This window comes from Gopherus flavomarginatus, chromosome 12 (assembly GCF_025201925.1).
Source record: "Gopherus flavomarginatus isolate rGopFla2 chromosome 12, rGopFla2.mat.asm, whole genome shotgun sequence".
In the NCBI taxonomy this organism is placed as follows: Eukaryota; Metazoa; Chordata; order Testudines; family Testudinidae; genus Gopherus; species Gopherus flavomarginatus.
The window spans coordinates 44,033,945-44,059,349 of record NC_066628.1 but is presented as its reverse complement, the minus strand read 5'-3'; the positions used below and the strand labels follow the sequence as shown (position 1 = coordinate 44,059,349).

Genomic DNA, 25,405 nt, shown 5'->3' with positions numbered 1-25,405 from the left:
GTTTGGAGAATCTCTGTCTGCAGATTAGGGACACTACCCCGACCTGGGATCTCAACTTGGTATTCAGTTACCTTATGAGACCTCCATTCAAACCAATGACAACCTGTTTTCTGTTGCATTTGTCTGTTAAGATGGTCGTTTTAGTAACTATCACCTAGACCAGTAGGATCGGGAAGATTGGGGGCTTGACAGCAGATTGTCCCTTTATGGTGTTTTTTATAGACCAGGTCTCTTCATGCCCACACCCTAAATTCTTACCAAAGGTTCTGTCGGAGTTCCACCTTAATTCATTCATCTGTCAGGGTTTTCCCTGAAGCCACACAGTTCTCTACAAGAATCCTATTTATGTATCATGGATGATAGAAGGAAACCAAGAAATTTAGGAAGTCACCTAGGCTCTTCATTTCCTTTGTAGGTAGATCCCTGGAGTTCTCAGTCTCTAGTCAGAAACTATTGAGATGGATATTGGGATGTATTATCACTTACAATGCTGTGGACATTCCCCCTCACCCCAAAAGGGTGATAGCACAATCAACCAGATCTCAGGCAGTGTCTCCGGCATTACTGAAGAATGTACCAGTATCTGACATATGTAGGCCGCTACACAGGCTTCAATACATACATTTTTGAAACATTGTGCCCTGATCCATGCTGTCAGATCCGATGTGGTACTTGGTTCTGCAGTACTGTCTTCAATTCTGGACTCAGTTCAAAACTCCATCCCCCATCTGGGGATACTGCTTGGAAGCCATCTGAAATGGAGCACCCATGGGGAGGAGGTTACTCACTTGGTGCAGTAACTGGCTCTTTGAGATGTGTCCCCCTATGGGTGCTCCAGTACCCACTCTCCTTCCCCTCTGCTTCAGACTGTTCCATAGGGGATGTTTTGAATGAATAAGTAACTGAATGCAGTTTGCCTGCGCATCTCTGTATAGCCTTGTTACCTTCCACAAGGAGGCATAGGGTGCAAGCATGAGCCAAATGGATGCTGATAACTGAAAATCTTCGATCAAAGGCTTAGGAGGCACATGAGCATGCGAAGCGGAGCACCCATTGGGGGATACATCTTGAAGAACTGCAGTTATTGTACAAAGTGAGTAACCTCTTTGCTCCACTACCTCTGTTCCTCTTAATCCATGATGGACTCTCTTCAGCAGAAATTACACTACTGCCATATATACCAGGTAACTGACCAGATTCCTGTGCCTCACTGGCACAATGGAGCTACAACTTGACCAGCCTGCAGAACCATTTCCTCATAGGGCGGGAAATGTGTGCCACAAAGAGACCAATTGGAGATTGTGTCCCCAGCTAGGGTGAGATGGAGGGAATTCTACAAAATACTTTTTAAAGGGATTTTAGTACCTAGAATCATTTTTCTTCTTGCCCAGCAGCAAAATTCCTTTCTTACCCTTCCCTTTTAAACTTGCATTAGGGAAATGTATACCCATGTAGCTACATCAACTGTAGCTGCAATGATACAAATTACTAATGTAACCACACCAATTAATTACAACACTGCAAGTTTCCTTGATGTAGACAGAGCCTTGAGACCTGATTCTCCAGTGCCCTGCACCTTGTGTAATCACTTATATTCATGCAATTTTGAATGTGCATGAATACATTATTTAGAGGCCAATGGAGAATCAAGCCCAGTGTCCCTTGAAATTCCCATTTAGTCTAATGCCCACTAAGGCAGGGGTTCTCAAACTGGGGGTCGGGACCCCTCAGGGGGTCATGAGGTTGTTATGTGGGGGGTCGCGAGCTGTCAGCCTCCACCCCAAACCATGCTTTGCCTCCAGCATTTATAATGGTGTTAAATATATAAAAAGTGTTTTTAATTTATAAGGGGGAGTCGCACTCAAAGGTGTGCTATGTGAGAAGGTCACCAGTACAAAAGTTTGAGAAGCACTGCATTAAGATCTGAGTTTCTAGAGGAGGTATTGTCTTCATAACTAATGATCATAGACTTTCTCACCTAAAATGAGAGCTTGAATATCTTAAGTACCAACAGTGTGCACAACACATTGCTTTGCACAGATTTCAATTAAAAAAGAATACGTAAGATGCTATAAGTTACACACCATAAGTGGGTGTATGTGCTGTAAGAGAGCCTGAATTTGTACAACTTACCCAGGTAGGGGCCAGAAGAGATGAGGTATAGGAAGAAAAGCAGCCAACGGGAGGGAGGGAGTTAAACTGTGTGGGGGCAGGATACTTTCCCTTAAACCACCATCTGGTCCTTCAGCATGTAGATTTCACTCAGATTCTCTTAAAATCAGGTAGCCTCCTGTACATGCACCTACCAGTTTGTAATTTACACCACTTTACACATCGTTTCTAAATCTGGCATCCCACAACAATTATGGTAGATAGATGCAAAGGACCCATGTGACCTTGGTAGTGACCAGGGATAATAGCTTGTATACATATGTGAAACATAAACACCATACCTGGCATGGCACAGTATGCTTTCGTTATCTCCAAAATAAAAACTAAAACTTCCCATCCTGGAACCCTTAGTCAAAATTTGTGTTGAATAGAGTCCTATGTTGGCATTCAATATAAATCCACTTCTTCAGCACAAGATACAGCTGCATATTCTCATCTCAGCATTTTAAAACTCATGTTTGGGTTTGTTTGTTTTTAAAAACTTTTGACATTTTTCATTTTGTTCAAACCTTTTGGAAAGCAACTAACACTAAAAAGAATGTGTCTGCAAACATATTTCAAGCCATCTTCCATTCCGTTAGGTGGCATGCAAAATAGCCATTCTGTTCTCTGTCTTGCCGTACAATACCCTCTCATTTCATGCAAGATTCAGCTTTACTGAAGAAAAACAGGCTTCTGTGTAAATAGTCATGTATATTTAATTCAAAGATTCTGCAACCAATCTCAGTGTGCATTCATTTGTTTGTTTGTTTGATTTATCTCTTTGGATAGTTAAGGAAAGGGAGTGGGAGGGATTACAGACAGTTCAGTATAAATATATAAGGCACCAAAAGAGCTACCCACAGTGAATGGGTGTTAATGTCAAGTTTCATATGGAAATTGTTGTCTGTCTCTTTCAGTTTCAGGCCAAGGGCATATTGCCTTGCAGACAGTGATGAGGAGTCTTCTAGTGCTGGGTCTTCAGAGGAGGATGATGCTCCTGAGGTGATGGGAGGAGAGAAGCAGCTGACTCTTGGTGCAGAAGGGTGAGACATTTGCCTGTTTTTTTTTTTTTAAACGTGTTTTGCCAGCTGAAGGAATATGACAACCTTTCATGTTCTGTTCCACTATAGTACTTGTCATGGGAAAGGGCATCGCTTATGTGTATGTATGTCCATCCAGTAGCACACCTGAAAAGCAGCTGCTTCTGGAATGGAGGGGGGCAGTCAGGTAGCATACTACACAATAAAGGAAGAATGGGAAATATTGACCAAAACAAATAGCTGCTCTTGCAGGTTATAGCAGAAAAGGCAGGAGCTTAGTTTCTAATGTATTGTGCAAAAGATCTCTGCAGAGTGACCTGCATAGTACTCAGTTTATATCATCTGATACTTCTGGAACTTATCTGCAGATTTTAAAGACAACTAAATGTCCCTATCTCATGTTACAGATGTGGTGACTTCGCCAAGTTACTTTAAAGTTTCAATGGGATTGTCTGCACTTAACGAGGGATCGACAAGCGATGCATCGGCGGGCAATTTAGCAGGTCTAGTGAAGACCTGCTAAACTGACTGCCGATCACTCTCCTATCGACTCCTGTACTCCACTGGATTGAGAAGAGTAGCGGGAGTTGACAGGAAAGCATCTCCCGTTGATTTTGTGTAGTGTGGACCTTGTGGTAAGTAGGTCTAAGCTACGTCGATTTGAGTTACACTATTCACATAACTCAAATTGTGTAGCTTAGATTGAATTTCACCTGCAGTGTAGACAAGGCCTATGCCTAAAATGACTCACTCAGTGGCAGAGCCAGGAATAGAACTCCTAGCATTGTGCTTAAACCACCAACTAAAACCACAGCTGTCTTAAATACCTTGAGAGGCTGAAAGACTAGGTCACCTTTGTTAGGATTTGAACCTGTGCCTTTAGGGTTTAGGAATTTCTAAACTTGATGCTTAAGTGCATAGGATTTGAGTCATAGCTTCTCTTGATCACTGTCACTTATTTTCTCTTCGGTGGCTTTTAGAGTAGCTTGACTGTGCAGTAGTTCCCCAAAGTGTGTGTGTTTTAACAGGCAAATCTATTTAATTTGTATATGGTGGTCTGTCAGAATTATTTATATGTAATATATCTTTTATATTTTTACAAATAACTTTGTTTTCCTTTTTTATTCTTTTGGCAATGTTAATTATATGTGATCTGTACTTTTATGTAAATGTAGAATGAAATTCTGCTTGGCCACCTAACTCTCTTTCATGCCTTTGAGAGTTTGCACCATTGCCACCATAGTATCCAATGAATGGATAACTCTATTTCTGTTTGGGCTAGATCCACAGTTAGTATAAATCAGGGTATTGAAATTAATGGATACACATCAGTTTTATAGCAGTTGAGAATTGGCTCATTGTGTTAGTAGATATTAGTGCCTGGGAAAAAGGAACTTGAATAAATTCATGAATTATTAGTTGCATGTGTTGTAGAGAAGAAGTCATTGTCTTTCATCTGTTAGGTTCTGTCAGGACCATCTCATTCAATGGATGACCTGGGCACTGCATGAATGTGGAAGATGCCATCCTTATGACTTTTATGCAGTGCTTGCATTCCTAGATGGGCTAGATGTAGAAGGAAGTAGAGATGTACTTTGTCCTTACAACAAAGTGTCTGTTTTGCTACCATCCCATCTAGACTCAGTTGTAGTGGGGGGAAAAAACAGTCTTTCTGCATATATGCAGGTAACAGTTCCTGGAGCCTTGCTGCTTCTACTGCCTGGTTCTTCTTTCCTCCTTGGTCCTATAATTAAACACGCTGCATTAAACAGCTGGAACATGGTGTTTGAGCTCAAGATGTATGTGCACATGCTTCAATGCATCTGTCTCCTGACAATTTTAGTTAAGATGGTGATATACAAATTTGTGCACATCATACTAACTTACTGTTGACAGTCATGTAAGCATCTTAAGCCATTTAAAAAAAATTGTTATGCTTTTAGTGCCATCTGGAAAGGAGGTGCACTTGGACTGGATAGAAGAGCCTCTAGTCACTTGTAACCAGCACAGTATTTGTGCTGGGTGCAGACTCTGACAGGCATTGCCTGGACACATCAGTGTGAATCTGTGTTTAGGACTTTTATTGAAGACCTTGCAAATCAACATGACTTCACAGAAAATCTATAAATAATTTAGCAAATAAAATTGGTGGTAGTCATAGAAATTGTAGCTTTTTTGTGTTGCCGTACTGCCCAAAGGCTGCAAATAGAATTGGGGCCCATCTAGTTGACCCTATGCGAGACACCCAGGAAAAAACTGTAAATTGTTTGGGCAGTCAAAATGGAAAAGACCTCTTAAGTCACCTAGGGCCAGATTTTCAAAGGTGTTTAGGCACCTACTAGGATTTTCAAAAGCATCTGGGCACCTAACTTCAATTGAAATTAAATTAGTTAGGCACTTAGGCTCTGTTTTGAAAACTCCAGTAGGCACCTGAATACCGCTGAAAATCTGGCCTAGTCTATTCCAGATAGTGTAGGATTGTTCCCTAAACTATCACTGAGATTTTGAGGGTTCTAAAGGAGCTAGGCATCTAATTCTGTTAGATCACCTTGAAAATCCAAGCATATGTATAAAAGAAATTCTTTCAGAGGAGTGCTTTTAGCATGCCTTGCTTTACATTTCTCAACTGCTGAGGCTTCCACCACACACCTTTTCCCTGGCATTCAGCCTACATTTTTCTTCATTTTATTCCAAAGCTTTTAGTGTCAGATCATTGTTTTTACAGCCTATAGCTCCTGCTGTGCTGTTCCTTCATGGAGCATGCAGAGAGAGACATTTTTAGGAAAACTAGATAATTTCTGGGAGCATCATTTTGATTATGAATTTTTCTTATTCTACATATGAAGGTATGTTGGAGGACATCGGACAAGTAAGATCATGAGGATTGTGGATAAAATTACCAAGTCAAAATATTTCCAGAAAGCAACAGAAACTGAGTTCATTAAAAAGAAGATTGAAGAGGTCTCCAATACTCCACTGCTGTTAACTGTTGAAGTACAAGAGTGTAAAGGAACACTAACAGTTAACATTCCACCACCGCCTACTGACAGAATATGGTAAGTGTAGTAAAGCAAAATAGAAATTGAATTCTTTTAACTGTCATTTTTCACTTGTGATACTAATTTCCCTTATAAAAGACACTGGGTACTTTTATATCTTTGCAGCTATTTGACAATGCTTAAAATAAAATAAAAATCAGTGTGATTCTTTCGTCTCTTGCCCAGCATCTTTGAAATGTTTTGCTACAAAATGTGTGTGCCATCACGTCAGAAGCTCTAGTATCTGTAGAACCTTCCTCTGCAAACTGCAGAGCATTTCATATGCAAAATAGTTTGAGAAGAACAAGAAAAGCTTAGACACTCAGCTGGAATGTATTTTGAAAGATGCAATAGGAATTAATATTTATAAACTAGAGTGGTGACAGGCGCTATTGTCAAAATTTGAATTCCATTTACAGTTAATATTTTCAAGCATTTCCTTCAAGAGATAGTCACAATAAAAAAACTCTCCTCTTTGTGTGTGTGCGCACTTTTGAGGTACGGTTTCCGAAGACCTCCCTATCTAGAGTTAAAAGCTCGGCCAAAGCTCGGTGAGAGAGAAGTGACTTTGGTTCATGTGACTGACTGGATAGAAAAGAAACTGGAACAGGAGTTTCAGGTATGTTTCTTTAATAACTTTAAAGACATTTTTCATTTAACTAACAGAGGTTACAGTTCAAAATTGTTCCCTTAATTCCTAGTGCAGACATAAGAGAAGTACAGATTTTCAGTTTGCAAAGTGGTCAGCATCCAACCGTTCTCCTGTTCTGTGAGAGCTGCTAGTGCTGAGCACTGCTGAAAATCTGGCCAACTGATCACCCCAACTTAAATAAATTTCCAGGAGGATCGAAAGAGTGGGGTCTCTTGACTATGAGGCAAACCTATCAAGCAGACTGGCTAGATCAAAATTGCCACCTTGAATTCTGCTTGAAGGGAACTACAATTGGACATATGCTGGGGGTGGTGGAAACAGCTACAGGGAAGTGCCTCTTTGAGTTGAGTGAAATGTGCAGGAATCTCAGCACTTCCTAATGTTTCATCTTCAGTTATGTGGTTTATACTGTGACGGGTTCCCCCCAAGGTGCCACCTGGAACTGGGGTACTGCTGAGCCCTCTGACCCACAAGCCTGGGCTCTCCCACACAGTGTGCAGCTGTGGCAAACTGCAGACCTGCTCCCAGTCGTACACTTCCACCAGCATAAACATAGGTATGGAGGACACACACAGCGGCAGTTACATGCAGGCTCTTTGACTAGCCACTGCACGAACCAGCAGTAGAAAGGCAAAAGCCAAGGTAACTCAACTCAACTCCCCAGGCATGCACCCCCTCTGGAGTATAAACCCAAAATTATACCATCTTGCGCTGTATAGCATAAGCTCATAGTTTGCTCCCCTCGCCTGTCTCCTCCCCGCCCTCCCCCATGTGGAGAGGAATATGCAACAGCCTCTCTGAGCTAACTCACTGGTTTAGATTAAAATATAAAATAAATGTATTAACTACAAAAGAGATTTTAGTGATTATAAGTGATGACAAACAGATCACAGCAGATTACCTAGCAAATAAACAAAAACATAACCTAAGCTTTATATACTAGATAGGATGAGACTCTGCTGTTCATATCCAATCTGATACAGGCAGACTTGTAGATTCTTAAGGCACAAGCTGCATTAGCTTTACAGCTTGGGTTTCTCGGGTCTTCATACACAGGCTAGAAATCCCTTTAGCCTGGGTCGAGCACTTCCCCCAGTTCAGTCCTTGTTCCTCAGGTGTTTCTGGGAATCTTTCTGTGTGGGGAGTGAAGAACAACGGATGATGTCACTCCCTGCCTTGTATAGCTTTAGCATATGGCAGGAACCCTTTGTTTCAAAACTTGGTTCTCAGACTGGTTTGTGAAAAAGTACTGGCATCCCTAGATGGAGTCCAGAATCATGTGGCCTGGTCACATATCCATATAGTCATAGCAGCCATTACTTACACGCTGTCTGGAATGTTCACAGGAAGGTTAAGTTCTTCCAGGGTCCATTGTCTTTTGCTGATGGACCATCAGCACGGTTTGGCTTCTTCATTGGTGTACCAGAAAGGCTAGTTGTGTCACCCAGAGTAAGCACAATTGAAATACAGATACATAATCAATATTCCTAACTTTAGATACAAAGATGATACATGCATACAAATAGGATAATCATTTTTGGCAAATCATAACTTTTCCAATGACCCCTCACATGACTCGTCTTGCATAAAATACACCATAATTATGCTATAATCATATAATAATCACTGTGAAGAATTTGGGGTGCAGTGTCACATATTAGTCAAACTGTTGTGGCTAGTAGGCACTGCAGAGTTTGCATATACAAATTGCATCAAATTCTGGCCAACCCAGGGAAACTGAAATTGATTTTAAGTATGCTGCTTACTTTTGAATTATGCTAATCAGAAATCCAAAAATGTTGAATGACATATTAAACCAAGTTGCATTTAATTTTGCCTTCATTTCACAGAAAATTTTTGTCATGCCAAACATGGATGATGTTTATATTCCTCTAATGCACTCAGCCATGGATCCCCGCTCATCTACGTGCCCTTCAAAAGATCCAGTCACAGAGACTGCTGATCAACCATGAAATGTGAAGATTTTCAGTGTATAGTATTAAGAAATTTATTTTCATGGGTTTTTAAACTGTGCAGTAGTTTTGTCCTTAACTTGTGCCACACCTTTTTAAAGAGGACTGCCTATAACCATTTCTTTGCGCTCAACATGCCCGGTTATTGTTCCTGCTTACTGCACTATACAAAGTTTCATTCCATTTATAGGTTGATTTATTTTGTAATGGCTACTGTCAGGATTTTAACTGAGGCTAAGGTGACCTGTTCTGAAGAAGAAAAAAAAAAAAAAAAGAAAATCTAATTGTAATAGATCAAGGAGCTTGATGACACAAATTGTGGCCAGTTTGTGTTCATACATCATGCTGCTGCATTGAAGGGTGGTTCTTTTGCAGTAAAGGACCTGCATGCCAAATCCTCTGGCAGGAACAAATGTATACAACTGGAAAACTATTTTTCTTTCTCAGGCAGTTGGAGGTGTAGAATGAACTGTTTTATGTTCTTTCACTTCTGCAGTCAATAGCTTGTGTCAAGCAATTGAAATATGAAATGCTTTCAGGAGAAAAGAATGTAAATTGGATGTATAGGTAATATTGTGAATCCATTTATGTGGAGTATACATATTAACTTATTTTTTTCATACAAAGTTAGTGCTTTTTTGGGAAGCAAGTAGCCATAAAACACAAACACTCAAATAACAGTGAAGGTGGGAATTGGTGGAGTTATTGTGATTAAGAAAGCATTAGGCAAAGCCATGAGACCAAACCATAGCAAGCCTGCCTCATAGTGAGGTACAATCACCATGGTTTGTGATTAATTCTGAATGTTTAAAGATATGAGCACACATGAAAATGTCTAAAACTGCACATACTGACCAGAAATAGTTATCCTACTTGTGTATGGAGTCTTATACAATGAAATAAACTGTGAGATTCTCATAGGAGTTTGTTGCTGTTTTCCTGTGACACCAGTGTTTATATGCAAAGCATGGGACTAAATTCTGTGACAGCCATGCATACACAGTGACTTCAAGTCACCGGATGTTTGTGAGGATTTGTAGCTATAACTGAAGGCAGACTTTGACACCCATGTGTTTTTCTCAGTTTTGTATGTGAAATAGGAATTCAAGCATTTGAAGTTGTTCAGGCTGATCGCAAGCTGGTTATGACAGATTTAAGGACTGTTTTTAATAAATGGCCAAAACTATGAGAAAAAAACTGCCTTTTTATTTCTATCCTGTGTGGAGATTCAAGATTAAATGTATGCATTAAATCAATAACTGTTTAACACTACATATCTGATATTTAACATGACTCTTTTCTCAGTGTTGCCAACTGTTCATGTATTTGTGTCAATGTTTTAGTTTACAAAGGTGAGTTTTGTAGCTCCCCTTTGAATAGCATACTTTTTTCTTTTGAAATGTAAATTAAGAACTTTGTATATTGTGTTCAGTCTCATTTGTTGTAAATCAGAATTACCTTGTTTAACTTTTGATGATTTACCATCTCTAAATGAAGTTATCATAGTGAAGATTTTTTTTAAAGAGCACCTTGCCTGAAACATCATAAAATTAGCATTTAATATATTTAAAAATAAGTCTATATTTGAACACCTATTTTTGGTTACTTTTAATTGCAATATTAGCAGGTTATATTTGTTACCTAAACTCCTGTGACCATTCCAGTTTGTGTATACTGTTCTGATATTGCGCTCATTACTACATAGGCATTATTTGCCTTTCATGAAGTCTGCATGTCTTGTACGCAGGTCTTTTATGAGATTTCTATGTGCAATAACTGAATTATGTCAGAGGACTAGATGCACTAATGTGTAAAAATATCCAGATTTGTTACACAATTGTCATATTGCACTTCCTAATCAAACTATGTGGGTAACTACAATTGGCTTGCTTTGTTTTCTGAAATAAAGTTATCCCATGTCAGACAGATTACATAGCTTGTAAGTTATTTCTGCATAATTTTGTTTGGCCAGTAGTTTTGAGTTTGTGCAAGACACTCATGTTTTCAAAAGACATATTTGGGAAGCCACTTTCATGTTGTACCCCACTTGTTCAATTTCTCCAGAAGTTCATTTTCATTGTATGTTCAATTCAAGCTGCACTATGAGGCTATGGAGACTGATGCTTTGGGATAAGGGATTTAAAACAAATATTCTGGCTTTGAAAATAAAAGCTTAAAAATCAGTTTTGAATTCTAAGCCACTGTAATGGATAAATGGGTTCATTTAGTTCCAGTAGAAAGTTTATGTAAAAGTATTCCAAATGTAGAGGCTGTAGATGTAATTTAAAAGGATGTATATGGATAAAGAATATTTAGGTGCATTAGATGAGGAAAATGGTGTATCTTCTTTTAAACCATAAGCCAAGGTTATCCCAGTTGGCCACTTCAGCATTTCTTGAAACAGGCTACAATTAGGAAACTGGATTTAGAAGGGCCACTAGTCTGATTTGGTATGGGAGGTCCTAGGATTCCTTAATCCAGTGGTTCACAATCCATGGCCCACTTGAAGTGCACTCAGAGCACAGCTGTAGCCCATCCGGAGGGCCATACAGATGGTGTGTGCACATATATATTGGCTGCAACCACACACAACATAGCTCCCTCCTGTTTATAGTCAAATTCAAACAGCAGAAGTCACATTAAAAGTATTGGTGAGTAGTAATAACTATGTTCAATTATTAGTTGATAAATTCTAACTTTTTAAGCTTTACATGTGATGTGGCTCTCAAAATATTTTGGTCAAAGACAAAAAATGGCTCCTCTCTGAAAGGTATCCCTTTGTCTAGTCCTAAGCACAATTCTAGCTGCTGCCAAGTCTTCCTCTTTAAGTCAGTATGCCTTTCCAGAGGTGGAAGGACAAACTCAGTTCATGAGTGATAAGAGGGCCACTACCCTTGAAAGATGCCTTAGAACTGCCAAGGAAAAACCTTAATAGTTACAATCACTAGGCTCTACTCAACAGTGTGGTTCAAATACTGTTTACACAACTTTCTTTCCTCTGTGTGGGCTACATTGCAGAAAAACAGTGAAGTCAAACTTGAGAAAAACTCTATACATAGATCTTAAAGCTACTATGGAATTGGGCAACAACCCAATTTATGTATGGGAGACAAAATTATTTCCCTATCCATTTCATCTGTGTAGTGTCGACTGCATCTTATTCCATTGTGCAACAGCTCTGTTCAGTTGTCCTATTATAGCCTTCGGACACTTTAGATCCTGCCAGCATTTGAGTGCATTTCACTTTTCACCCAGTGTTTAGCTATTTACCCTGTTTTTATTGCTTGGGGGAATTCCCTGCTGGGAATTTACATAAGGGCACAGAGGACAGTTCAGTGGCCATATTGCAGGGAGAGCACCACCCTTAAGCTAGCTCTTCCTCCCTCACTGCACCAATTGTACAGTAAGCAAGGACAGGACATGTTTGGGCATCAGAGGGGGACTACCTTGCTACAAACTATTCTAATCTACCCCCTTATATATAATGCAAAATTGTATATTATAAATCACCAAGCTCCAAGTATGGTATACCTAATGCTACCTTTATTCCATCACAGGAAGAGTTAATTTACAAAGGGTGTGCCAAGGTCCTAAGGACACACTATGAAAAAGTCTAGCAAGTGCATAGAGATCATATTAATTTTGATCACAGACAGGTATGTCTCTCAGAAGTCCAAGGTCACTAGGCAAAGGAAATTTCATTCAGAAAGGGGAGGGCTTAAATCTTAATTGATGACCATAATTAAATTCACAAGGTGCAATAATAACATTGTTACTTGATCTTAAAAGAGCCACTCAGATTTTAACTAAGCAGCACCAGTTATGAACAAGTTTTTTCCTGTGGCACTGTTGCTCAGCCAGTGAAGCCATCAGCCAGACACTTCACCAGTTCAAAGACAGTGCAAGAAAGCACAATAAGGAAATAAAGTTTTCACAATTTTTTTCTGATGTTTTATTAACCGTTCTCCCCACCCTTTACAAAAAGAAAAGCAGCTGGCAATGGGTCAGCAGCAGCAGGTAGGCGCTCTCCAGTGATTGCAGCAGGTCCCCATGGCATAGGTCCCAGGCCAGCTCCTGTCATGCCTGCAGGGAACAGGAGCCCTATTAGGATCACAGCCGGAGTACACGGCCCTGACTCCCTGGCAACGCGTCTGGGCGCTGGGCTGGGATCAACCCGCAGCCGGGGTGGGTGGGGGTGGGGCGGCAGGGCCATATCCCGCCCAGGCGCCGGGGGCTCAGATTCGGCTTCACTTCATCAGGATCAGAAGTCTAACACGTGTAAGGAGAATCATCACGGCAGCCGGCGCCAGTGGGACAGACATCCCCGCCCCCCCATCCCCAAGGGGGCCGCCTTCCCCCGCGGGCAGGACACCCCAACTGTCAGAGCGGGTGGGACACCCCAGCCCCCACTCATCCCCCCCCGCGCCAGAGCAGCCACCCCCTCCCCCCTGTCAGAGCAGGTGGGACACCCCAGCCCCCACTCATCCCCCCCCGCGCCAGAGCAGCCACCCCCTCCCCCCTGTCAGAGCGGGTGGGACACCCCAGCCCCCACTCATCCCCCCCGCGCCAGAGCAGCCACCCCCCTCCCCACTGTCGGAGCGGGTGGGACACCCCAGCCCCCACTCATCCCCCCGCGCCAGAGCAGCCACCCCCCTCCCCACTGTCGGAGCGGGTGGGACACCCCAGCCCCCACTCATCCCCCCCGCGCCAGAGCAGCCACCCCCCTCCCCACTGTCGGAGCGGGTGGGACACCCACCCGTAGAGCCACCGCTTCCCTCCCCGACGCCAGAGCAAGCGGCCCGTGCGCAGCCATGCTCCCCCCCGCAGCCAATGGAACACCGACCCGGCCCCATCTATGCCCCCCCAAGAGGCTTTGGGCCCGACCCCCCCGCTCACCTCCAACACTCCGCCGGCTCTCCAGGCAGAGAGAAAGGCGGAATAAATCCGCTCACCGGTATTTATAGTTCGGGCCCTCAACAGGCACCGCCCCTTCTCATCAGCAACCAATAAAATGTAAGTCACAGGACACACGACAGTTTGATGTCAGCGGCTAGTCTCGCGCAGTTTGGACAGCGAGAAGTGATGATGATGATGGGTTTATTGGGCCAGTTAGAGTCAAACTGCACCTCGGGGCCGGTTGGTCAGGGTCTGGCACCAGGCGCAGCTAGGTGGCGCGCCCCAGAGCACCGGGGCTAACGGTCCTGTTTGGAAGGAGGCCTGGGTCAAAGCGGCTGAGATGGGCTCAGCGGCAGGGCCTTGGGTCGGAAGCATGATGGTGGTTGAACATAGCTGCACTTGGTTGTACCATGCTGGGCCAAGCCTGGCTGAGTCAGACCAGGTACCATCCAGCCCACCTGGGACCAGTAGGTGCTAGAGCTCCCTTAGATTAACCAGCTCCAAAGCCACTGACCATTGCTCTCTTGATTCCCCTAGCACCCTCCCCATCCCACTCACACACACAACAGAAGCATTTATCCTGCCTGCCTTGTGTTAAAAAAAACACCAATTCTGAGACCCTGGGAAACATGCTTTTTAATAGGCATGGATTTCAGGATTATGACAACTAAATGAAGAGATGCATAAATCTCAAATATTGAACTGTACAGTATTACAGTGACCATTCAAAATTCTGTTTCCTTGATAAATGATACCGAAGAGGAGTTTTCCCTTTCCCCTTATTTCCTGTGAACTCTCCTCATCTCTGTGGTTAATTGCCATTGTATATTATCTGTCTTATATAGAAGTCCAGCCCTTCTCTGTGCATAATTTCTATAATCAGGCCTCTATGTGAATACTAAGCAGTGTGACCTCATTTTTGTTTATTATATGTGTTTAAAGCACTATGCACATCTAAATAAGTAGGAAAAACAGTAAGGTCGTTTTCCACATGCTTTTGCTAATCTCCATCAGCAGCTGTACATGTTAAGATCATAAGTTTTAATACATTATTTGTGATCTAAAACATTTGTAATGCCTAGGATATGTTTTGCCCAGCAGAGGGAGACAGTCACTATGTACAATGGAAACTAGTAAAGTAGATAAAAGCTGGAGCTGTACCTCCACTCCAGAATTTGATGTCATCCTAATTTCTCTTTTGTGGGAGTTGATCATTTCAAAATGTATTTTAACTGTGCCCAGAGAAAAGAGTTTTCCTTTCATTAAACATAAAACACTTTCTAAACATGCTGTTTTTCATAGATATTGTACAATGTTGATTCCAGTGTATTTGCTTATTTTTTGCAAAGTTTCCATATTTTAATCTTTCCATAGTCCATATTTTTAGAAGACTGTTTTCTCACATGTGAAATTCAAACTCGTACTGAGCCACTCTGTTTTAATATGAAAAGTTGCAGTTTAGATCAGTGCACCCCGCCACCCAAACAGTAAATGCACTTGGCGCTAGCTCTGCAGCTCCCATTACGGAGAGCAGCATTCCTGGGAGCTGCAAGGCTAATGAGAAAGCGAGTACAGAACTGTGGCTGTCTCTCTGCATGGGGTTCGGGGGGAATCGTCCGTGTACGCCCGGGCGCAATAAAACTGTGTCCCCGTCTGCAGCTAGGGGCTGGGGGGCGCTGGCTCAGCCCGCGGGCATGGCCCCTGTATGCCCGGGCTCCTCCCGAGCCGTGCCAGGCTCCCTCCCAGTCTGCTCCACCTCCTTTGCCGGGGGTGACGTCGGCGGCCTTCCCCGGCCCGGCTCCGCCTCGCGGAGCCCGGGGGCCGGACACGCTGCACCGCGGCGCAGCCAGGGAGCCGCCGAGCCGGCCGGGCGCCGCTGAGCCCCCGGTGCAGAACCATGGAGCGAGGCGGCCGCCCCCCGCACCGGGCCCTGCTCCGCCGCTGCCTCCTCAGCCTGGGCGCGTTGCTGGTGCTGCTGCCGCCGGGGCCCAGAGTAAGTGAGCGGCGGCCCCGGGCTCAGCCTCCGCCTCCGCCTCCGCCGGGGCCCGGGGATGGCGGCACAGGGAGGGGGGAGCCCCATGTTTATCAGTCAGTCGCGCTGTGAGCGGGGGCACCGGGGGAGTTCCCCCCATACCCTCCACCCCCGGGGCTGGGAGGGGGGAGCTGCCCCCCGACATCCCTCGCCCCACCCGGGCATAGAGAGCGGGGACTTGCCCCCAGGGCTGAGATGGGCGAGTTACCTCATGTATCCCCCTGCGCTGGTTGAGGGAGCCCTTCTCTGCTCAGGCGGTGTGCTCGCCCGCCCCAGTTTTGGGAGCCCTGTCCAAGCTGGCACCCAGCTCCCTGGGGCTCTGTCAAGCTGGTGACAGCTGGGGTAGTGACTGAGGAGCTGTCTCCTCCTCAACTCTGGGATAGTTGCTCAGGCTGTGCCTCTGGCTGTGTAGGAGATGGGTATAAAAGAGTGGGGGGATCTGGGCACCAGGGCAGTGCACCCCTTGGGGGAGGGGGTGTCTGTGCGAGAGAGAGAATTGCTTCAGGCCTGTGAAGGCAGGGGTGCTCCCCTGGGCTCAGTGTGGGATAGAGAGATGGGGAAGTACCCTCAGCCTGAGTTACAGTGTGAATGTGAAGGGTGTTGCACAGAGAGGAGATGCTCCCTTAGCTGTGGGTGTATGTGGGGATATGTAAGAGGGGAGCTGCCATCTGGGTGTGTTTGGCTAGGGCTTGCCAAGAGGTTACTGTAACTTATGTAGGTCATATCTGCAAAGTCAGACAGCTTCCTGCGTCTGCATAATAATAATAATAATAATGGCAATAATTTTTGTATATCTTTGTAAAGCTATTTGCCTGTTTAAACGTCATTGTATGATCTCCGTTTTCTCCCCTTGAATGCCCAATGACTGTGTATACGCATGAGAGTGGATGACATTCTCTGTTTCACTTCTGTCCTAAACACGCAGCTGTGTACCCACTTGCTATCTGCCATGGTTACTTATAATACCCTATCTAAATATTTGCTGCATAGATGGGTATATACATCTCTACCTCAATATAACGCTGTCCTCAGGAGCCAAAAAATCTTACCATTTTATATGTGAAAGCACGTTATATTGAACTTGCTTTGATCCACCGGAGTGCGCAGTTCCCCCGCCCCCCTGGAGCACTGCTTTACCACATTATATCTGAATTCATGTTGTATCGGGTCACGTTATATCAAGGTAGAAGTGTACTAATTTTCAAACCAAAAATAGAATGAACTTGGCAGCAAGCAGATGGGTGATGGTTAAGGAAGCATGAACAAAACTGGTGATGGATAAAATAATGTAGACAAATAAAGCAACTAGATAGACGTGATAAAACATCACAGCTCAGTCCCTTCACTTTTTTGTTGTATGCTGTCTCCTGTCCTTCTTTTGTAGATTTCTGTTTAGATTGTAAGCTCTTCAGATCAGAGGCCTTGTCTTCTTATGTTCTGTGAAACACCTAAACACTCTTGATGGTGTAGATAAAAATGATAAAGTGTCTCCTACACAACTCCCAGCCCCCAGTGCATTCCCAATTTGCTGCTCTTGTCATTTTACTTCCGTGCTCTCTTGACCAAAAATTGCCAGTTATGCTAAATGTGCAGTTGGTGACTTTGTGATGTGAACAAATAACTAGAAGGGACTCTTATTCAGAATTTGAAACTTGATCTCTAGGGGTGAAAAGCAAGTGAACCATGCACTCTCACAAACTCTCTTGAAAAATAATCAGATTGTGCGTGGATTTGCTCATGCGGTATCATTGGGCATCAAGAGGCTATGGGAAAGAATGTAGCCGTGGACTCACCGAGGTAAATAGTGTTTTTAACAAGTGAATTCTTTTTGCAGATAAATTTAATATGGCAATTAGCTTTTGCTACAGAGAGAGGTTATTTTAAATTATTAGCTTTTTAAAAATGTGTGTTTAGATCGAATATCTATTCTTTAAAAATTCCATTCCTGAAAAAGATCCTCTATTTTGTGACGTCCATGGATCCAGTGATAGTGAAAAGGGCCAACTGCCATGCTGTTCTTGGTATATGAGCTATAACTGAATCTGGGAGAGGGGCGTTTTAAGGTTATGCTTTTTAAGCTAGTATAATGGCTTGCTTGTTGTTCACCTGAAAATACCGATTTGATAGATGGGGTTATAGTTCAGGTTAAGCAAAGCTGGAGGCTTTCGTTTTCCCTACACAGCTCCACTCCCCTTTTTAAAAGTAAACATGCTTAACAGTGAAACGCTAAAGTGTTTTGTACTGTTGCTCAACTAAGAAAAGTGCAAAAGTTGAAAGCATACTGTCAAGATAAATTACCATAAAAATCTTTGTGTAGTGGTAATACCTTAGATATTTTTCTCTAAGCTCCTTGTTTTGGTAATCTAATTTGCCTTTCACCATTTAGGATGATTTTTGTATTCATAGTTTGTATTGAATTTTGGATATAATTATGTGGTTACTTCAAAGGAAAAAAGATGCAGTTCTTCATTTATGTTGGTTACTACTTTTATTCTAGTCAATTTGGACAGTTTATCTAAACTGGTGAGTTTCATTGTGTAGCACGTTGCTATTACATTAGGAGCACTGCAGAGGAAAACTTTAAATAGTCTCCTAATCTCCCACTGCCAACACCACCAGAAAAACCTAATTTTTCGGCCTGGCAGCAGGGGTGCAGGACCAGTTTGTATAGTGGGGGTGCTGAGAACCATTGAACCAAACTGTAAATCCTGTATATGATGGAAAACACTTCAAGCCAGGGGGTGCAGCAGCATCCCTACTTCTAGCACTTATGCCTGGCAGGGTCTGTCTTATAAATGAAACCTGGTCCAAACACACTACATGAGCAAACCCCATTTAATTTCATACTGCTGTAGGCCTAAATCTTGCATGATGATTTGCCTGGGTGGACTGCTGAGCCCATTCAGAGTCAATTGAAATCAGCGGGCACTTATGAGCACAGTAGTTTGTTTGCTTATGAGGATCACAGTGTGGGATTGGGACCATAGTTAATATTAGTGCTTTTTGTGTGTAGAAGTTTATAACTTGACGATGATAATTCCAGCCTAAAACTTGGCATGTAAGATTTTGTCCAGGGACAGCCTTTTGTTTGTTTTTAGGAAAAAATGTTTAGTCACAGTTATGATTATTATCCTTTACAGAAGGAGACACAAGCAAGCAGCAATTGTCCAAGGTCGCTTGCACAACTGAAGCTACAGCCCAGGTCTCTTGAGTCCCAGAGTAAAGCCCTAGTCACTTGATCACATTAATACTCCTTAGTTACAATAAGGATTGCTGGGCTTGAAATGAAACTCCTTTTCCCTTCTGCTTCCGCTTCCCTTTGCTCTACCCTAAAAATAGGTTAGGTATCTAGGTTTTATTCATAATCTACAGTTACTTTAAAATTCATCCATATTAACACTAACAGATCATAAGAGATCAGCACAAAACTCTGTCTATATTTCATCTGTGCTGTAATGGCTCTGAGAAGGAACTTCCATCCAGTCAGGTAAAGATGTCTTGAAAAAATATATATTGTAGATACAATTTTTCCCACCCATTGGAAATGTATAACTTAAATTTATATTACGCACAAAACTACATTAAAAGAACATTATTAATGTTACAGAACTCAACTTTAGGGAAATGCCAGAATTATGGTTGCCTGGGCAACCTTAATTTAGCCCCCTTGTACACATGCATGATGGTACTGTATTTAGTTACATAACCATATACTATTTTTTCCACAGGACCCCTGCCACATTCAGTGCACAGGATGGATCTGCTCTGAGAATGAATCAGGGTTATGCAATGGAAGAAACTGCTGTCTGTAAGACCCCTGTGTCATTTATTGCAGAAGTTGAAAAAAAAAAACAGAAATTCCATCATATGAGCCTCCATATGGATCATCAAGAGAGTTGCAACCTTTAGGTCCACCACACTGACCACTGCCACTTGAGCAAACAGAGTAACGGATATCAGGATTGGTAGTTATCAGTGGTTCACAGTCAACCTGGAGGGGCATATCGAGTGGGGTCCCTCAGGGGTCAGTTTTGTTCAGTATCTTCATCAATTATTTAGATCAGTGCTTCTCAAAACCGGTCTGCTGCTTGTTTAGGGAAAACCCCTGGCGGTCTGAGTAGATTAGATAGGAGTAGAGTAGATAAACACCTGTCAGGGATGATCTAGATAATACTTAGTTCTGCTATGAGTGCAGGGGACTGGACTAGATGACCTCTCGAGGTCTCTTCCAGTCGTTCGATTCTATCACATGGATCGGCAGTAGAGGAGGATGAGACACTTTGTCAGTGGGTTTCAAATACATTTGCTGACAGCAGAGGAATAAGAGACTCAAGGAACTTGGATTCTACTCTAGGCTCTGTAGGGGAACATGCTCTAGTAGGCACAGACTTTTCTGCCCACTCCCCTCAAGCATGACCCCTTCTGCCTTATCCTCTCCTACCAGTCCTGTCTCTTCCCCACCCCTTTCTCCTTGTCCCAGTCTCTTCACCTTGCATGTACCAGTCTCTACTCCTCAGGCTTCTAATCTCAATCTTTTTGCACGTCCTAGTCTGACCCCTCCCAGTCTCCTCCCCACACCCAGGTACACTCTTCTTGACCAGGCATTCCAAGTTCTCCAGGCCCTCAGCTACTTGTCCTGAGTTTCCTTTCCCAACCAGTCCCCACATCCCAATTCCTTATTCAATTTGTCTTTCTCCTACCTGGCCTCCAGTCACACCCCACATTCCCTGTTCCCACAGTCTCCCAATTCCAGTCTCCCTCCCTGGGCTCTTTGGCCAGTCTGGATATTCTTCCCGCACCCCTCCAGATCCTTGTCCCAGTCTCTTTGCCTAGCCCATCCAAGTTCTTCCCCTGCACCTTAGCTCCCTGTCAGATCTGTTCCCACTCCCTATTTTCACCACTCCACTGGTTCAGTCCCAGTCTCCTTGCCTGGCTAGTTCCATTCCCGCCCCTACTATCTCCCTATCCCCTCCCTTTCCCTCTCCATCTCCCACTCTCAATCTCCATGCTCAACCAGTCTCAGTCTCCCTCCCCCTCCTCCCATCCTGGACAATAATTAAGGTAATTGACCAGAAGAGCTCATTTGGATAATCAAACAGCAAAGAGTCCTGTGGCACCTTATAGACTAACAGACGTTTTGGAGCATGAGCTTTGCATGGAGCATGCATCTGACAAAGTGGGTATTCACCCACGAAAGCTCATGCTCCAGAATGTCTGTTAGTCTGTAAGGTGCCACAGGACTATTTGCTGCTTTTACAGATCCAGACTAACATGGCTACCCCTCTGATACTTGGATAATCAATACATATGAAAATGGCCAACTGGCATATAATTTTGGTATCACTATAACATTGAACTAAGGTGTGAAAAACATGGAACAGTCTAGAAAACGCAGATCACCCAAATAACTGGACAGACATAGATGAGCATATTTAGAAAAAGTAGTGGGGACATTCTGTTGTAGAAGTTTGTCTGCCCTAATTTCCCAGCCTTTGCCATTTTGTATGATATCACTGCTGTTGTTTGTAGTTTATATTAATATTTATTTTTTCTTGTATTTTAACATGGCCTTCATCATTATTTAGGTGACTCGGTGAGCAGTTCTTGGAATTGCCCAAGCAATAAATGGAAGGACATTATGAGGGAGCAACATCTTAGATACAACAGTGAAGAATATAATACAGTGGACTATAAATAGTCACTGGTGCCGCAATAAATAGAGCACTGAGATATAACACTGTGGAATTTGAAAGAAAGTGTGTTATAGTGAACTGAGAAGATAAATATATTTAAGAAAGCTAGTTAGTTTAACCCCTTCCTTGTGATCAGTGCTATAGCAGAACATCCTAACTTCTGCCTGTTGCCCTTCGAAGATTATACAGCTTAAAAATAGCAACCTCTTGTTAAGGATAAAATGAGTGTTTAGAACACTGGTATGTCCTTTACCGTGGGCAGGTGGGCTGAGTTTTAATCCTAATGACATACATAAGGTGCAACACATGCAGCATGTTCTAGAAAGTGGAAAATCCCAGTCTTGATCAGATGTTTTCTTCTGAAGCATTTTCTTCTGTCATCAGGCAGTATTAGTTCAGTTGCCAAACATGCATGAAAACTAAGGTGAGACAGTATTAAGACGTAATGAAAAGAGACATATTTTTTAAAGTTTGTGTTGAATAACACCAGTATGCATAGTTTGAATTGCTGATACATTTGGTAGCTCATTATAATAATTACTGTGCTGATATTCCTTTAGAGGAATACTAACAAGATGCATGTACCTAAGATTAGACCTGACAACTGTGGCTTAGTGTACAGATGCACATATGTATCATTCTGTCCTTACCTTTCCTGGCTCTAGTGTCCTTGTGAATATTTAAACAAGTTCTGTTTCCCCAAGGGGGCCTCAGTCCATTGGCTTTCCTGGGAGTTGATGTTGCTCAGTACCTCTCAGAATTTGATCCAGAAAGAGGATAGAATCCTGTAAGAGTGGAATTTATGTATAGTTCAATACCCTGCCTGCTCCTGGGAATAGAGGTACAGCATGATATGTACGGACATGTTCTTGTCATGTGCATGCACGCAATTATGAAGACTCACCAGTGCCTAGACACTGCAGTGAAGGGGACTCTAGAAATAACCGACAGATAGTTACTAGATTTTTTTTAAGGTCATAAAGACTGCTAGATTTTATTAAATTTTCTAAAGAAAGTGTAAAATAGCTTTTTTTTTTTGTATCTTTCCTTTAAGCATCAACTTAATTACTAATGCTGCAAAATTAGTTCATGCCATTTCACAAACTTTATTTTAGAGACTTGGTTTTATTATGCACAGTGACTCTCAGCCTGTAGCCAGCAATGTAATTAAAGCACTAGCTGACAAAATTGGCTCCCTGAATCATAGCCCACGTGACAATTATGCTAAATGCTTCCAGTATTGTGCAGATGCTCTTTTTAGAAATGTATTACCTTGTCCACACCTTGTCTCCTGGAGCACCAGTTATATTTCTGGTCTTTGCTGTAGCTAAAGTGCTTGATTCTGCTCCCATAGAAGTCAGTGGGAATAGGCTCTACTTTTGCTAGAATAGCTCCAAATATAAATATACAGTCTTAGTCTGCATTCCATTGAAATAGTGAGTATTGGGTGCCCAAGGAATGCAGGATTTGGTCTTTTGTTAATAGTTTATACTTTCAACAGGTTTATGTTAGTGCTTTAAGCCAGGCAGTAGCAGCGAAGTTGTGAAGATTTATTTAAACCTAGCAGAATGTCAGTGTTTTTATCCCACCAAACACTGCAACTTGAATGGACTGTAAACACATTTATAATCTCTTCCAAACACTTTCTTATTTAAAAAGTGGAAATCATTTACTGGTAACACATGGCATTGTGATTTGCTTACTAACAAACTGTAAACTATTTTATTGAAGTAACAGGAAGCAATATTCAGACTGCTGTCCTAGCTCACAGCTAATTCATGGCATCCCTGGTGTCTGAGCTCATTCAATAAACAAAAAGGTTTGGGACATATTGTGGATAGCTGGAATACTTTCCTGTGTTGTTTACTCGCACTTGAGGAGCCCCTAGTGATGAGCACTCCAATAATATGACATACTTCTAAGTTACAGAACTAAAACTTTAAGAAATCAGTGGCCTGATTTTTTTCAAAACTGCTGCTTCCATTGACTTTAGTAGGATATGGGCGCTTGGCACTTCTGAAATATAGGCCACTGTCTTTAAACAAAGCTAAATTAATGGAGGAAACTATTCTCATAAGAATTCGATCTTCATTAAACCAATATTTTCTAGACAAACTTCTCTAGTCTTAAAAGCGAAGTACAAGAAATAGGGCACTTATTTGATAACCCATACAGAGATTTCCTAAATGATAAATAATACCCTGTTTGGTACTCAGCTGTGCACAAATACATAAACATCTCCGAATTTGTAACACACATCTTTATTTTGGCTTTGTTTTAATTCAAATTGGTTTTGACTCATTTCTTTATTGGTTTGTAATTTATTTATTTATTTCCCTCAAAGAGGTAGTGAGTCTAAGTAAGAGGAGATTTGTTATGCTAGTGGCAACAAGCACTTAAAAGACCCAACCCTCTTCTGTTACATCCTGATTAACATTCAGTACTCAAGAATATTTGTTGAAGCTTAACTTGGTGAAGGCATGGAGAATACCTAGAAATTTGGGTTTCTAGTTAAAATGTCAGATAGCACCATCATTACTCCCCTTCTTTTTAGTTTTTATTTAAAGAAACAATTTCTTGTTTAGAATCCCCAAAGGAGCAATGTAGTTTCTTTAATACTGTGAATCTTTCATGTAATTTTGCCGCTGGGATGGAAATTCACGGTTAGCAAGGAGCTATCCTGTTGATCAAAATTCATAATTGATTCCACAGAGGGTGTTTTTTTGAGGGAGGACCCAAACTAAGCTTTTCACGTGTTCTGTATAATCATCTTTTCTGCTATTCACTAAAGAGGTATAGCTTGATCTGTCTTCTTGCCCTGTTAATTCTCCATCCTGCCATATCTCTCTGGCAATGTGTTATGTTACATCTGCTTGGACTATGATTGTAATGTGAAATGAGAATCTGTTCCAAGAATGTGTATTGAATTATAACTATTTTTAGGCCCTAGTGCTGAAATGAGTTCTGAAGAAGTGGCCCCCTAACCCTGGAGCTCGTCTCAGGATTGGAGCTTTAGTCTTCTTCATGGTGGAGCAATCTGTTTCTCCGGGTACCATCAGGTTAAACTTGTCTCAAGTTTCAGGCTTTGTAAATACAAGTTTTTATAAGATCTCATGCTAATAGAAATATTTTCATTGGGCATTTTAAAAAATTCCAGTTGAGCAGGTTTTTTTGAAAAACTAATAAACATTTCTGTTCAGTGTTTGCAACCCAGACCCTGCAGCCTTTGGGTAGTGCTGAAATACACCAATAAACACAAGTGAAACTGACCTGTCTATTTTCGTTGTCCGATGTGAGGTGCAGAATCCAAGTAAACAACATGAATCATGAAAATTTGGATTTAGACATTTATACATGTTAATTTTTCAATAATCTGTAGATATATACAAATATGCCATGATGGAATTTAAATTATTAAATCAACTTATTTCTGTTGTTTTATACTAAGCACCTATCAGTTACTCCAGGTGACTGTATAGTTGTTTGTGAATAAAGTAGATCTTGTGATACAGCATTCCTAGTTTCTTTTTTACTTGTTAACTCACAATCTTCAGTAATTTGCAATGGGTCTGTCAGTTTAAAAGTCTTAGCTGAAAAATACTGTGCCTCAAATAATTAAAATTAATTGGAGATGTTGAGTTGAGTTGCATATGCTTATGGATTTTTAACCTGTTAGTAGGTAAAACAAATAGGGCATTGGAAATAAGGGAACACTGACAAGTGTATCAAGCCTGAAATAGTTGACTTACCGTCAAGGTTCAGCTCAGGGCTTCATGATTGCACCCTTGATATCTAAGGTGGCTGCTGCAGCACATAAGAAGCAGCACCACATAAACACCCTTTCGATGGTTTAATATAAACAGAATCCTTGAGAAGCTGGAGATTATGCATGGAGAATAAAAGAAGGCTGAAGAAAAAGGCAGGGAG

At 42.1% G+C, this 25,405-nt stretch overlaps 2 protein-coding genes and 2 non-coding genes across 14 annotated transcripts in view; 2 read left to right on the top strand and 2 right to left on the bottom strand.

Annotated features, from left to right (window-relative positions):
* TEX2 (testis expressed 2) overlaps nucleotides 1-10,788 on the top strand; it is a 115,731-nt gene extending 104,943 nt beyond the window's left edge. For 7 of the 9 annotated variants that reach the window (XM_050921008.1, XM_050921013.1, XM_050921011.1 and 4 more), the window contains 4 exons: nucleotides 3,072-3,197; nucleotides 6,041-6,250; nucleotides 6,731-6,851; nucleotides 8,735-10,788. In XM_050921008.1, coding sequence (XP_050776965.1) covers nucleotides 3,072-3,197; nucleotides 6,041-6,250; nucleotides 6,731-6,851; nucleotides 8,735-8,857 — 580 coding nt within the window. In that variant the 3' untranslated portion in view covers nucleotides 8,858-10,788. Of the gene's footprint in view, nucleotides 1-3,071; nucleotides 3,198-6,040; nucleotides 6,251-6,730; nucleotides 6,852-8,734 lie in introns of those variants that run through there. The other 2 variants (XM_050921007.1, XM_050921015.1) reach the window with 2 other exon arrangements.
* Nucleotides 10,789-12,624: 1,836 nt separating this feature from the next.
* LOC127033425 (small nucleolar RNA SNORA50) lies at nucleotides 12,625-12,762 on the bottom strand. Its single transcript, XR_007769105.1, has one exon. It is a non-coding gene; the product is annotated as a small nucleolar RNA SNORA50 (small nucleolar RNA).
* A 328-nt stretch (nucleotides 12,763-13,090) lies between these two features.
* Nucleotides 13,091-13,155, bottom strand: LOC127033424 (small nucleolar RNA SNORD104). The gene has a single exon (XR_007769104.1). It is a non-coding gene; the product is annotated as a small nucleolar RNA SNORD104 (small nucleolar RNA).
* A 2,494-nt stretch (nucleotides 13,156-15,649) lies between these two features.
* ERN1 (endoplasmic reticulum to nucleus signaling 1) overlaps nucleotides 15,650-25,405 on the top strand; it is a 56,561-nt gene continuing 46,805 nt past the window's right edge. For 2 of the 3 annotated variants that reach the window (XM_050920769.1, XM_050920767.1), the window contains exon 1: nucleotides 15,650-15,746. In XM_050920769.1, the coding sequence (XP_050776726.1) occupies nucleotides 15,651-15,746 (96 nt within the window). In that variant the 5' untranslated portion in view covers nucleotide 15,650. Of the gene's footprint in view, nucleotides 15,747-17,507; nucleotides 17,583-25,405 lie in introns of those variants that run through there. The other variant, XM_050920768.1, reaches the window with a different exon arrangement.